The following is a 15216-nucleotide window of genomic DNA, read 5'->3' as shown; positions in this document are numbered from 1 at the left end:
GTAGTGCAGCCTCTCTCATGTAGGCAGAATAAAATCAGGTAAGGTTGTATATAGATATATACTCTTTTTCTTTTCAAGGCAAAGTAAAATGAAGGGTCTTTAAAGATCTCCCAGAAAATGGAAGCTACCATAACACGAGGCAGGCAGGAAGGCACACTGGGCAGGATTCATGTTTCAATCGGCTACTTGTAAAAATATTCAGGAATCCTCAGTTTTCTACCAGCAACCAAGGAGTTAGATGCAGTCTTACTCCCTAGAACAGTGGTTCTCAACCTTTCACAGGGGTCACCTAAGACCATCGGAAAACACATATTTTCAATTGTCTTAGGAACCGAAACACCACTCCTCTATCCGTCTCCAGGCCCACATGCAGATATGCCCACAAAGGAGTACCCGGCGACCCCTGTGAAAGGGTCGTTCGACCCCCAAAGGGGTCGCGACCCACAGGTTGAGAACCGGTGCCCTAAAAGGAAAAGCAACCACTGACGAACATGCTATACTAAGTAGACAGTTTTCCAAACTAAGTAACAGCATTTGTGTTGTTGCAACATTTGTCATTGTGTTGCAACATTTGTCTGCAACATTTGTCTCAGTGAAGGAGAAATCAGGTAATTCTAAACTCAAGTACAACAAACTAGCTTGCAGCTTTAAAAAATTGCCTTTATTCAGAATCATAAGCTTTTTTTTTTAATCTTACCATTATGAAAGTTTAAAAAAATATAGCACTCAGTGCAATGAAATACTACATTTAATTATTATTCAAATACTTAACGCAGGTTTCTCACAGTTTACATGTGAGAAGTTAGCATGATCCAAATTCAAATATCCATTTCTCGTATCTTTCAATGTCTGCAGCAGATACTGACTTAGAAACCTTTTTTAAAGCCATTTCAAAATCCTCCATAGTTGTAGGCATGTGCATTTCTTCTCTTGAAAGATTTCGGATTTCTTCTGGGGTCAAACCTTCAATACGCCTTCTCATTGCCATCAAGGATGCATCCCTAGGTTTTAAATTTTAAAAAACAAGTATTTTGATTGAATAAAAACCTGTTGCTAGAAAATTACATATTTTCTACATGTTTAGGAGATGCTAACTGATCAAGTTAGGTGGTTTCTCTTTTCCCCCTTCTATTTCAGTGGGGTTTTTTTTTTTTTTAAAGGAGAAACTTTAGATTCAAGAACCTCTTTCACCAAGTTTTACCCTTAATTGCAGCCACCATTTGTGCAGAGACAGCAACACAGAGCTGCTTTATATACACACACATTATCGTTAATCTTCACACTAGCCACGTGATGTTTACTTCAGATATGAGAAAACTAATGCAGGTATGCACCTTATTAATAACATCTGAGCTAATACTTGGACGAGGACAAAATTTACTTGAATTAGCTGGATTATAGGCAGTCTTTTTTCTTTTAACTGCGGTTCCTATCACATTTAGAACATTTTCACTGAAAATGGGATTGTACTCTACTTGGGTATGCCAAATTGATGTATTTCACAATTATTTTCCTACATGACAGTATATTAAACAAATACACCACCATTAATTTTTAAATCCAAGATAATTATTGATTTTCTACTTTACACCTGTTGTTCTATAACAGGGATCATCGGCAAACTTTTGAGATGGAAGAGCCGCCAGGGGTCAACAAACTGTGGCTCGCGAACTGTGGCTCTGAAGTAAAATTGAAAATGAAAATAAAACTATCATAGTTTCATTTATAAAATGTTTAAACGATATTATTGACATAATGGTGATTATGTAAAAATATATTTATGGCTCTCAAATAATTTTTAAATTGTGAGGGATAGGATTGGCTCTTCCAGGGGTCGGCAAACTTTTGAGACGGAATGTACCCAAAGAGCCACATGTGGCTCGCGAGCCGCAGTTTGCCGACCCCTGTTCTATAATATTAGCTTCTTGAACATGTAGCTTTGAAATGAACTACAGACTCCTCACAGACATGCAAGACACACCAGTATCTTACCAGCACCTGATAACACTAACAATACCAAAACTGGTGTCCTGTCTGTAGACTATATAATGTGTGTATTTTTCATCTAAATTTGGCATAAACACTTCATAATTTTAGACCCACAAAAAAACCTATGCTTCTAAAATAATGCATACCTGCACACGTTGGTAATGTCCGCACCTGAATAACCTTCCATGTTTTCTGCTATACTGGCAAGGTCAACATCATCAGCCAATTCCAGCTCACGGAGACTAATTCGTAGTAGTTCCTCCCTGCCTTTTGCTAACAATAGAAACAAATTTTAAAATGTAAGCCTTCAACATACAAATAGTGTATTATTTTTTCTGAAGTTTACTTTCTGTGTTTTCCAACTCTTAACGCTCATTTGCTTAAAAATTTAAGAGCCATTCCTCATTGAATTTTAAACTTCCTAGTATCAGGGCTTTCAGACTCTAGATATAGCCAAACCAGGTACTACAAAGAAAAACATCCTACATTTGTCCCTTAAAAGGAAAGTTATTACCAAATTTTTTTTTTTTTTTTTTTTATGAAATTTTCAAACTCAGAGGCAAGTTGAAAGGGTGTGTTGTGAACACCTATAGCCCCATGTTTTAGCTGAGCCATCCTGCCACTTGTTGGCAGCTCAGCGGCTGCTCAGCTCAGGCCAGGACACGAACCGCTGTTGCTCAGAGCTCACACTCTTGAGCGAGCTCTTAATCAACCGAGCCACTCGGCCGGCCCAAATTTTTAAATCTTTTAAGCGAAACTACCTAAGAGTTGCTATGAGCTTCCTGACAAGATTCATGTGAAGATACCTGATGGTAATGGAATATAGATTCTTTTCTCAAGACGTCGTCTTAGAGCCTCATCGATATCCCAGGGAAAATTAGTAGCGGCCAGAACCATAACCATTTTGGAAGGGTCATCGTTTTCAGAAGCACCTCCCACACCTAAAAGAAGGGTAAGGAGAAAGTAAAAAGATACTAGTCGTATTACACAAAGTAAAGCTCAACTACTTAAAGATGATGAAATATTTAGCACAACAGTATGAGGTAGTGTAATCGTCAAGCCTCCTTAAGACTTGTAAAACTCACTGGTACATACATACGTGAATTTGTGATCTAAGGGAATGAGTTCTTGTAATATGCAAATTTTAATAAAAAGACCAACTCAGCTCAACTACATGCCAAGTTTTAAAAATTTTCAAAAGCACACATATTCCCCTCTAAGGCCAATTTATTTGCTTTTACTTCAATTTCATGACTAAAAATAAGAGATCAGCATACATGCCGAAGGGTGCCCTGTGAATAGCCATTATTTCTGGCTTGGCACCCATCAATGTTCCCAAGTTTACAGCTGTGAATCGCCAGGGTCTACTCGCCAGCCCCCTCTAGTCCTGAGCTGTGTGGTCAGTACCAGGAGCAGAGCTGTCAGCTCATGCACAGTCTCACACATACCGTCCATCTGAACCAGCAGCTCGGCCTTCACCCTTCTGCTTGCTTCGTGCTCTTCAGAAGTCCCTCTGCGACTGCAAATGGAATCGATCTCGTCAATAAATATGGTGGCTGGAGAATAAAATCGAGCCTAAAGGAAGAAACCATGCAACACCAGATTTTTATTCCATTTAAAAATAAATCTACAGCAACTAGAAAATGACATCTGCCAAACTGCGCCTCTCTCCCTCTTGTCCTAATATTGGGACGAGAGGATAGATTTGGAACAGTTATAATATAGCTTCTCAAACAGACTCATCATGTGCTTAAGTATTACATGACGATTTTTTAACCATTCAGTACTATAACTGACTATATATATTGTGATATAAAGATGGGATTATCCTGTGTACTACCAACAATATGAATAACTACGATGGGAGAACATTACAGATACTGGTAAGTGTTTAAAGTTCTAGAAAAAAATTGGTTAAAGAGAATCATTATCTTAAATAAAATTACATAGATTCCAAGAAATTCTAATTGCCATTTTTCATTTGACTAATACAGTTATTTTTTATCCTCTTAAGGATAAAAGAAGCATGAATATATGGCCCAAGGTTTTTCTGAGATAACATTCACATAAAGTTTACGATTTAAACTATTTTAAAGTGTACAACTCAATATTTAGTAGTCACAATACTGTGCAACCATCACCACTATCAAATTCCAGAATATTTTCATTGCCCCAGAAAGATAACCCAAAATTTCCCTTCCCCCAGCCCATGGCAATCATTAATTTTTTTTCTGTCTCTATGGATTTGCCTATTCTGAATATTTCAAATAAACGGGGTCATCCAATCAGTGGCCTTTTTGTGTCTGGCTTCTCTCGCTTAGCATAATATCTATACTGTAGCATGTACAATACTTCATCCCTTTTTATGGCTGAATATACCCCAAGTTTACTTTTTTACCTTAAATGCATTTCTTCTTCAAAGAATAGGGAAGATTGATCAATTTCATAATAGGTTCAGTCAAGTATATATCTAGTATATAGCTCTGTAAGACTCAACAGCATCACCCTTCTCTTGAGGAGGATGAAGAAGCAATTTATTACAGTAACTAAAGAAGTTTGTTAATCCTTTTCTTAACAAAATAGCCAAACTTATAGAATCACTGCACAAGAACTTTGATCCAAAATGACAAATATTTCTCAAAACAGAGCTCGAGTGAACAAACAGCAATTTAAAGGTTTCTCTAAAAATAAAAATCCACAATGACAAGTGAACATTACAGACTTGAACATGCAGTTGTACTCAGCCTATCAATCTTTTGGACCAGGAAGTTATAAAATAGCACCCTTTTAGTAGGCAATCAACTGTGTTGAGAGCACTGTGCCTCCAAAGTATGAATTTAGTTTTAGTATGTTCACGTAGAAAATCCTAATATTTAAATCTCACATTCTTTTCTAGTAGAAAATTTGAATCCTAAGTCATCTACTGCCTCCAAAGGGATAATTTCTTTTTTTTTTTTTTAAGATTTTTATTGGGGAATTGGGGGAAGGGGAACAGACAAGTTGCTATCCTTTTGTTCTTCAGTCTAGTTGTGGAGGACGTTGCTTCACTGGCCCAAGTTGGCACCATCATTGCGCTCTTCCCGTGCGAGGCAGATTCAGTCGCAGGCTTCTGGATGGCCACTCACGCTGGCTGCTTGCTACACACGGTAGCCCATGGCAACCCACCTGCCTTCACTGGTGACTCACGGCAGCCCAGCTCCAGGTCGAGCTGTTGTTCAGCATCTTAGCTGTGGAGGGCAGTGTCACTGGCCCTCATATGTGGGATCCGAACTGGGGACCTCTGGCGTCCCAAGCCAGCTCTTAACCAATGCGTCAATCGGCCAGCCCTAATTTCATTTTTAATAAAGCAGGCTTACTTGGATTTTAGGTACTATGTACAAAAAATTTTGTACTTTTCAAAAAATGGACAGAGGGAAAGAAAGTAAAAAAAATTCTCAATTGAAATTCTAGCTAGAAACCATCTACCAAAAGAACGTACTACATTGACACAAATTAAATTTCAATCTGTTGTCACACCATGCAAAAACTATTAGACTGATTCTTCCCAGATACTGAGGGTGTGAAGAATAGTCTGACTTAAAGCAGAGACTGTGGCACATGTAAAATTGGCTTTGCATGACCGGGAAAAGCACCGCAGAGAGACTTACAGTGGACACCAATTGCTTTTGCCTGCACAGCATGTCTTCCGGTAAGAGAAGCTCTCTTTTTCATTCATAAATCATTCCTTTTTCATTCTTATTCCACTACGTCATAAGAGGCCAACTCTACTGGAGTCCCAAGGGTATGATTCAATGACCACTTAGATCACTCTAATTCTCTGACCAAAATGATGGGTTCAGGCATGGACATGTGACTCAAAACAAGCAAAACATGAATCCCTGGAATTCTGCTGGAAGAAATAAGGGCAAGTTTCCTTGGGATTACCATACAGACAATAAAAATAAGACTTAAGCCTCTGATGGCTATTTTAGCCACCACAGACCTACCTGTAACAAGAGGTAAACAGAGCCAAAAGTCAGAAACGTTTCTGAGGACATCTGTATTACCGGATCATTCTAGGCCTAAAAATCTAAAACGTAACTTGTGAAAATTCCCAGTTACCTGACCCAATATATTATTCTTTTTGTTTAAATTCATTTGACACTTGAAAATGGAAGGTCTTGACACTACAATAAAAATTATACAGTTAAATCAAATTTTTGTATGTTTGTTACCATGTGACGTAAAAAATCCTGTACAGATTTTTATAATACTTAAATGGCCTTATTTAAAATATAGGCCTTGAGGTATGCTCACTTTGAGAGATTCTGGGGGGTGGAGGGAATGGGACTCAAGAGAGGCAGTCATCTGTAGAGCAGTCAAAATGAAGATAGGAGAGGCAGTACAATTTTACTCCTTGAGAAAGTCTATATGATCAACAGAAGACTATCAAGCTGGTTTCAAATATGAACCCTAACCAACATTCACAAAAGCAGAAGCTCCACACTGCACGCGCTAGTTTGTGATGAGCAACTGCTCACGTGGGTAACAAAGCAGCATGCTCACATAAGCAGGGATTGATTTAATGGTGGTTAAGATTGTCCAAGGAAACCCCAGTGAAGCTACTGAAAAACATGCTGTTGGATAGGCCTTCATAAATCTCACTATAAAAACCGTGCAAATTCGTGCTCTGTAAGAGGCTTCCCCATAGAAGAAAATGGTAAGTTTTATTAACTATAAAACCCTACCTTTGAAAATATATAAAATAATTCTTAAAAAATTACAGCTAGGGCCAGCCGAGTGGCGCGATGGTTAAGAGCTGGCTTGGGATGCCAGAGGGCCCCGGTTCGGATCCCACATATGAGGGCCAGTGACACTGCCCTCTACAGCTAAGATGCTGAACAACAGCTCAACCTGGAGCTGGGCTGCCATGAGTTGCTGGCGACGGCATAGGCTGCAGCCCCTGTGGCAGTGGGTTGCCATGGGCTACCGTGTGTAGCCAGCAGCCAGCGTGAGCGGCCAGGAGCCGCAGTGAGCGGCCGTCCAGAAGCCGGCGACTGATCTGCCTCGCCTGGGAAGAGCGCAATGATGGTGCCAGCTTGGGCCAGTGAAGCAACGTCCTCCACAACTAGACTGAAGAACAAAACGACAGCAACTTGTCTGTTCCCCTTGCCCCAATTCCCCAGCACTGTTCCCATCCCCCCAATTCCCCAATTAAAAAAAAAAAAATTACAGCTAATATCTATGAGCCCTTGTAAGTCAGGCTCTGTAGTAAGTAATTAACATGTATTAGCTGGCTTTACCCACCGAACACTACAAAGGTAGGTCCTGTATTATTGAACTCTTATAGATAAAGTAACTAAGGATAAGAAAGGAATTTTCCAGTTAGCCAGCTAGGAAAGTGACAGAGGTAGGATCTGAGCCCAGGCCACCTGACTCTACTGACCCCACACTTAATCATTAATTCTATTTAGCTTACATTTTTAAAAGGCCTGGTTATTCTGAAACACTGGCAATAATTTTTTTCCCCTTAAGCAAAGGGCAAACTAATTTTTCAAAACGATCTCAGAGGTTCTCCATTGGATTCCTATTGTGGTATGGACTATTACTAAGCCATTAAGAACCTGTTGGAATTTGCATTTTGCCTTATGAATTTTTCAAACTTGAAAGAGAAGGAAAATGGGAATTGAAACAGGAAGAAGCCTTTGTAAGAAAATGGATAACCTGAAATTGTGAGGCTTTTTGTTTGCTTGCTTTGTCTTATTCTGAGCCTAGGACAGAAGATCTGGTATAATATTAGCATGGTCATCTGAGGTTCTATTCCACTATGATTAAGAATGCAAGCCTCGGTCCGGCCGAGTGGCACGTTGCTTAGGCATTGGCTTGGGACGCCAGCTCTGAGCAGCAGGGCCCTGGTTCGGATCCCACATGAGGGCCAGTGACGCTGCACCCTCTACAGCTAAGATGGTGAACAACAGCTCAACCTGGAGCTGGGCTGCCGTGAGTTACTGGCGATGGCGTAGGCTGCAGTGGGGCTGGCCGGAAGAGGGCGTGAGCTGCCGTGAGCCACAGTGAGCCGCCATGAGCGGCCATCCAAAGGCCAGTGAGCAACTGCCTCACTCGGGAAGAGCGCAATAATAATACCAACATGGGCCAGTGAAGCGACATCCTGCACAATTAGACTGATGAACAAAAGGACAGCTACTTGACTGTTCCCCTCTCCCAATTCCCCAATAAAATCTTTAAAAAGAAAAAAAAAATGCAAGCCTCTGTCATTATGTACATAATAAGCATCTGTCCTCATACATATAACTACACTATCTCTTAAATGAGGCAAGACTGAAAGAATCAGTGAAACTTAACAAAGTCAAGTCTAAAAAGCGTCTGAAGTCAACCCAAACACTCTACCAGCATTTGTTGGAATGACACTTTTGCTGACACTCAGATTAGTGGGAATGGAAAAACATAAAAGAACCTCAAAGTAAGAAGCAAAGAACCTAATCAAAGATTGGGTACTAAATTCGGGGTATTTGATATAGTTAATAGATTGGAGGTGATCTAAGTTCCACAACTACATATGATTTTCACATTTTTATCATACTGCACTCACCATATTATAACTAAGCCTACTGATTTAAAAAACATAACTTCAAACTCCTATAGCAGATCCCATGTTGTGAGCATGCCCATAAGCTAAGAGAGATAGCTCTGCCTCCAGAGGAAGGAGGACAAACAGAATCCCAAGTTACTCATGTTAGTTAGGAGTCTGGCTCCCAGGGCATAGGTACATACTCTGAGCACAGTGTCACTGTGCCCCGCTATTCTATACACTGGAGACAGTTACAGCTCACTTTCTACCCTCTTAGAGGAAAAGAACCATTACAGTTGTCTCAAACATTCACCATTTCAAACAGAAGACGAACCAGCTTCTCAGACTCCCCTCTGTATTTGGAAGTCAGCGTTGATGAGGAGACATTGAAGAACGTTGTCTTGCATTCTGTAGCTACTGCTTTCGCAAGGAGGGTCTTTCCCGTGCCGGGCGGGCCGACCATCAACACTCCCTGTTGGGAATATAACAGTGTAAGTGAAGGGTTTAACTGCCATTGTTCTAATTCACAAGAATTCCATTATTGGGCCAGCCGAGTGGCTCAGTTGGTTAAGATCTTGCTCAAGAGTGCGAGCTCTGGGCAACAGCGTTGCTGGTTCGACTCCCACATGGGCCAGTGAGCTGCACCCGAGCTGAGCTGCCGCTGAGCTGCCAACAGGTGGCAGGATGGCTCAGCTGGTGAGAGCACGTGCTCCTAACAACAAGTTTACCTGTTTGAGATGGTGGGTTATGCCCACCCGCAACTAAAGACTGAACTTGGGGGCTGGCCAAGTGGCTCACTGGTTGAGAGTTGGCTTGGGAGTGTGGGCTCTGAGCAGCTAGGATGGTGAATGACAGCTTGACCTGGAGCTGGTCTGCTGTGGGTCGCTGGTGAGGGCATGGGCTGCAGTGGGGCTGCTGTGGGCTGCCATGAGCTGCCGTGAGCCGCCATGGGCAGCCGTCCAGTGGCCAGTGACCAATTGCCTCAGCCGGGAAGAATGTAATGATCACATTACCAACACAGGCCAGTGAAGCGACATCCTCCATTGCTAGATTGAGGAACAGAAGGACAGCGACTTGTCTGTTTTCCTTCCCCGATTCCCCAGTGCTGTTCCCCTCCCTCAGTTCCCCAATAAAATCTTTTAAAAAAAAGATAAATAAATAAAGACTGAACTCAGCACCTTGAGCTGAGCTGCCGCCCAGGGGCTTCAGTGGTAGAGCGTGTGCTCTTAACAAAGAGGCTGCTGGTTCGACTCTTGCATGGGATGGTGGCTACGCCCACACGCAATTAATTGAACACAGCACCTTGAGCTGAGCGGCGCGACTGAACTTGGGAGCTGAGCTTGCTGTGCCCTCCATAACTAAGATTGAAGGACAACAACATGGCTGTTCCCCTCCCCCAACTCCCCAACACTGTTCCCCTCCCCCAACTCCCCAACACTGTTCCTCTCTGCCAATTCCCCAATAAAAAATCTTTAAAAAAAAAAGAATTCCATTTATAAGGATGAATTTTCAATCAACTAATACATAATATTAAGACAAATTAGAGACAAAGAGAAAAAAAGGATACTTTACCACAAATTTACTTTATCCATTACAAAAGTAAAATATTTTTATTAAAATTTTAGAACTCACAGATGAGAAAAGACACAATATTATAATATTGATACTATAATATCACACCCTAACACAGGTACCATTAGCATCTGGATATGTTTCCTGCTAGCTTTTTTGCTCAAACACATTAGTTATTTTTGTTTACACAGTTGTACACAGTTTGTTTACACTATAATTTTGTATCTTGCTTATCACTAACATTTAAAGAATTTTTAAAAATAATAAGTGCAGAGTTAGCCATTAGCACATTTTTCCAAATCCAAGAGTTTGGGTTTTTTCCTGTTAATCATTTGTGTGTGTTTAATATAGTTCACATACAGAAAAGTTCACCAAAAAAATACATAGCTCAATAGGTTACAGCAAAGCAAACTGTAGTTAAAATAGAGAATACTGTAAGCATCAAAGAAACTCCCTTCATGCCCTTTTTCAATCACTACCCATCTTCTTCCCACAGATAACCACAATATTTGATTTCCCTGCTTTTCTTTATAGTTTTATCTCCCAAACATGTATCACTAAATACTATAGTTTTAATGGAATCATGTATTATGTGATCTTGATCTTTTGTAGCAAGCCTCTTTTACTCTCAACATTATGATTGTGAGAGCCATCCACTTTGTTGAGTGTACTAGTTACTTCTCATGTCATTATCTTCTATAATATTCTGATAATAAACATAATGCGATATATTAATCCATTCATTCTACAGCCTGAACACTTTGGCACAGCTTGGCTGTTTTCTGGAAATCCAAGAGTTTTTTGACAGTCTCTTTTCAGATTTGCCCATGACTTTATAAAGTCCTCATCAGACACAGATATGTTTCATTTCTTAAGAATATCTACATTAGATGCAGATATATCTTAACTTCTTAAGAACAGGATACAAGTCCTGCAACATGACACATAAAATGGAGTATTTTTGCATTGGTCAACTTGTTCCCATTTGCAAATACAAGCTCATTTTAAACCCAACTTGTCCAGCTTCCTAGGATCACACTGTACCTATTTCTTATTCTGGGAATCTTGCAATAGCTTTTGGTCTAAACAAAATTTTGAATAACACAACATACACTTTTTAATTTAAAATTTTCTTTACCTATTCTATTACTTTTTTCCCTCACTTCTTCCAATACAGATAAATATTGGTTTTCTATACAAAGTACTTGTCATTCACTTTGACAATGCCGTAGTAGTAATGAACTTACTTTCCATGGTCTCCTAATACCCTTAAAGAACTCTGGCATCCACATTGGTAACACCACAGCTTCCTTAAGCAACTTCTTAGCTTCTACCAAATCAGCAATATCATCCCTGAAAGAGAAGATATTTTATCAACCACCTCTTAGATCAGCGGTTCTCAACCTGTGGGTCCACAACCCCTTTGGGGGTCGAATGACCCTTTCACAGGGGTCGCTGGGTACTCGTATGTGGGCATATCTGCATGTGGGCCTGGAGACAGATAGAGGAGCGGTGTCTTGGTTCCTAAGACCATCGACAATATGTGTTTTCCGATGGTCTCAGGCGACCCCTGTGAAAGGTTGAGAACCGCTGTCTTAGAGTATCTGTTTAACTCTAGGCAGTCCTTTCTTGAGAACCACTGGAAGCACACAGTTTTACGCTGCTGACGAATGCTAAGCGCCTCTCCCTAGACACCTGTGACCTAACACACTGTGATGAGGTCACGCCAACCAGCACATATAAGGACCACAATCCGTACTTTCAGTTCTTGTCAGTGATGATTTTCAGCTTGGCGAATGTGAACACAGGTCAGTAGGCCCACTCAAGTATTACGCCTTCTCATTTTAAATTCTTGCTCTTATGTATGATGCTCATTCCATAAACTCCATGACTTAATAACAATTAGCCCATTTTAAAAAGAAAACATAAAGAATAAAAGGCATAAAGCAGAGACAGGCTGTGATGCTGCTGCTTTGCCCCCAACCCTCCTAAGAGGTACACACCACAGCTAAAGAGTGTCATAGAGATTGCTACCAAGTCATCTCCAACCGCTAGACCGCCACCACCAACACACCACTATTTGAACACATGGTATTTTTAGTGAAAATATATGTTCATTGTATAAATATCAAATAAAAAATATATTTTTCAATACCCCCAAAACCACACCAAAAAATTATTAAGGTCTTAACAAAAAAAATATATAATAGAACATACTTAACTTTGTGGGAAAGGGAGCTTTCATAACTCACTGTGATAAATTACAGTTCCTTAATTAGAAATAATATTAATAAAGTTGAGAACTACTGCTCTAAGTAATAGGAAACAAAAGCAGCATCTACTGGATAAGACTATAGATAACAAGCAACACACAAGCATAAGAATTATAGTCATTTCACCATAACACAATGTCCCAAAAAGAAGATGAAATTTCTGTGATCTTATTCACATTCCATATTAAGATTTTTTTATTTAATAAAATTTTTTTATTTACTAAGTTTCAGATAAAAAAATTGGTACGGCTCACTCAAGAGTGCAAGCTCTGAGCAAAAGGGTCGCCAGTTTCATTCACGGCCCGAGCTGAGCTGCCGCTGAGCTGCCAATAGGTGGCAGGATGGATCAGCTATAAAAAAAAAAAAAAACTTGGTACAGCCTGACCTGAAGTGAAGTGATGCATCACACTCTCTTGCATGTTCTCTGGTTCTGTCCCCAAGAACTGATCTTCAGTGCCTTTACACAAGTGCTCCATTCTTTGTTCATAAAAGCATCGACCGCACCAATTATTTTGTTGAGACAGAACTTACCATCGGACATTGGGATTCTGAGAAATTATATCTCTCTCCAAAGCTTCCACTAAGTCTTTATCATATCCAGTACTGTCAAATTTATTTGTCTCTGGTTCCGTAACTGCGGCAGGTGATTTGCTCTACATAAATAGAAAAAACAAGAGCTTTTGACTTGAAAAATTATATTTTGTTTCTGTGAGTCAGACACAAAGATTGGACTCAAGCGCTATTTTTTAAAAAGCTAATACATGTAATAAGCATAGAATCAAAGACTATACATCAGAGTCTCATACTCAATTTTTATTTTTACATAAAAAGTATGGCAAAGGTGTTAAAGAAAAATAAAAATATTATGCATATGAACTGATGATTAAAAAATTAATATTGAGGTTAACTGTGGTCACTAATATACATCAGGTATATGTGACACATGCCTCAAAGCATTAAAGGAGATAAGGTTAAAGGTGGTTTATTTAACTAAGACTATAGCTCGGTCTTTAACCACCTACTCAGTCCTCATTGCTCCTAAAACTAAAACTTCCCTTTCCACTATTCCCACCTGCCCTCCAAAAGAGACGCCTCAGTCCTTAGGTGAGAGTCTCTCCCGTCCTGTGATGACAGTCATTAGGTCCACACATCACAAACTGGACACTAATGTGCTCCAGGACACAATGGCAAACTCACAGGGCACTGAAAGATACTTTACATTTTTGAGGAAAACACAGCAACATCTGTTGAACACTGGGTGAACTACCCACTCAAGGCAGTTCACAGTTTCTATTGGGTTGTCGGAAAAGTCATGACGTATTTTTTCTGTTTTTCGTTGTAAAAATACATAATGACTTTTCTGACAACCCAATACATGAAGACTGCTACATTCCTTTCAGAAATGCCATATTTTTGTGAAGCTGGGTTTTTGACAGTTGCTGTGATAAAAGATACAGTGGGAAAGAAAAATCAAGGTGGAAGAGAAATGAGAGTAGAATGTCCACTCTGACTCCAAGGTCTGAGAAACTCTGCAGTGTCCAATAGATGCTGTTACATAAACAAACAAAAAAAAGAAACAAACGAAGTTATTTGAACCTAACTTCTTAAAAAATGGATGAATATTTTTTGTCCTAGAGGTGCTGTGAAAAAAAGCACTAAGCCTCTCATGAATTTTATGAGCCAAGGAAATTTATGACGCTCTGCATTAGTGTAAATAATTGTTACCCCATCTCCATAACATTTTTTTGCGCATAACATGATTTCTTTGTTAATGGTGCTGTCTAAAGTCATTAGTAATGCCTAGACTTAATCAGTAGTTATGATATTCAAAGTCTTAACACTAGATGACCAAATAAGCATCTGTCTCATAATTTACAGACTATTCAGTTTCCAACACTAATATAAAAAAAATAAGGTCAGTGTTGTGTAACATTTGAAAGAGAAGGTTATCTTTTCTTCTAAGTATTTATAAAGTTGTTATTCATTCACAGATATATACCAAGAATCGTTTCTGTGCTAGCAGTTGTCAGGGATAGAAAGACACTGTCCCCGCTACAGCTTACACTGTAAACCCAGGAAGACACAAATAGAAGGCGCTTCCTAGTTCTTTCTTTTCTCCCACAGAACACAGTGCCAAGGGAATGTTCGTAGACAAAGCAAAACAAATTTAAGCTAGGAAGAAGGGAGAAACAATTCTATAATAGTCATCCAAGAAGAGTTATAGAATTCAAATGTTGACATTTTTAATAGGATTTTATTGAATTAGCTGAAATAGTACAATTTACTTTAAATACGCAATAACTTGCTCAACGTGAAAATACTAACTACTAGGAGGTGAAAGAAAGCACGAGAGATGTTAAAAAGAACGTAGATTCCTTTTTGATACAAAAAATGAAGTTGAAGATGAGTCAATTAACCAGGAGGTCAGTCCTTGGATTTAAAACCAGTTATTTTAAAATCTGGCAAAATTATAAACACAAAATCTAAATCCAATGTCTCAAATAAGTTAAATAAAAAGGCCGTGTAGAGGGCATGGAAGCTCTGCACCACTCCCCCTACCTTGCCCTGTGCACCTCTTCCATTTGGCTGTTCCTGAACTGTATCCTTTGTGACAAACCAGTCATTTAGTAAGAAAACTGTTTTCCTGAGTTCTGTGAGCTGCACTAGCAAATCACTGGACTCAAGGAGAGAGTCATAGTCTTCTCTGATTTATACCAGTCGGTCAGAGCACAGGTGACAATTGGACTTGCAACTGGCATCAGATGTGGGGAAAAGTCTTATGGGACTGAGCCCTTAATCTGTGGGGTCTGATGC

The 15216-nt window shown here is 39.6% G+C and overlaps 1 protein-coding gene across 5 annotated transcripts in view; it reads right to left on the bottom strand.

Moving 5' to 3' along the window:
• Positions 1–639: 639 nt before the first annotated feature.
• The window catches only part of KATNA1 (katanin catalytic subunit A1), a 33840-nt gene continuing 19263 nt past the window's right edge, over positions 640–15216 (bottom strand). For 4 of the 5 annotated variants that reach the window (XM_019638966.1, XM_019638961.1, XM_019638962.1 and 1 more), the window contains exons 5-11: positions 12934–13055; positions 11377–11482; positions 8871–9029; positions 3438–3564; positions 2796–2930; positions 2136–2262; positions 640–1001 (exon numbers count right to left, since the gene is read on the bottom strand). In XM_019638966.1, coding sequence (XP_019494511.1) covers positions 803–1001; positions 2136–2262; positions 2796–2930; positions 3438–3564; positions 8871–9029; positions 11377–11482; positions 12934–13055 — 975 coding nt within the window. In that variant the 3' untranslated portion in view covers positions 640–802. The remainder of the gene's footprint in view (positions 1002–2135; positions 2263–2795; positions 2931–3437; positions 3565–8870; positions 9030–11376; positions 11483–12933; positions 13056–15216) is intronic. The other variant, XM_019638965.1, reaches the window with a different exon arrangement.

The sequence above is a fragment of the Hipposideros armiger genome, unplaced genomic scaffold (genome assembly GCF_001890085.2).
Source record: "Hipposideros armiger isolate ML-2016 unplaced genomic scaffold, ASM189008v1 scaffold_41, whole genome shotgun sequence".
Taxonomy (NCBI): Eukaryota; Metazoa; Chordata; class Mammalia; order Chiroptera; family Hipposideridae; genus Hipposideros; species Hipposideros armiger.
The sequence above is the reverse complement of the archived record's forward strand: the minus strand, read 5'-3'. Positions and strand labels throughout refer to the sequence as shown.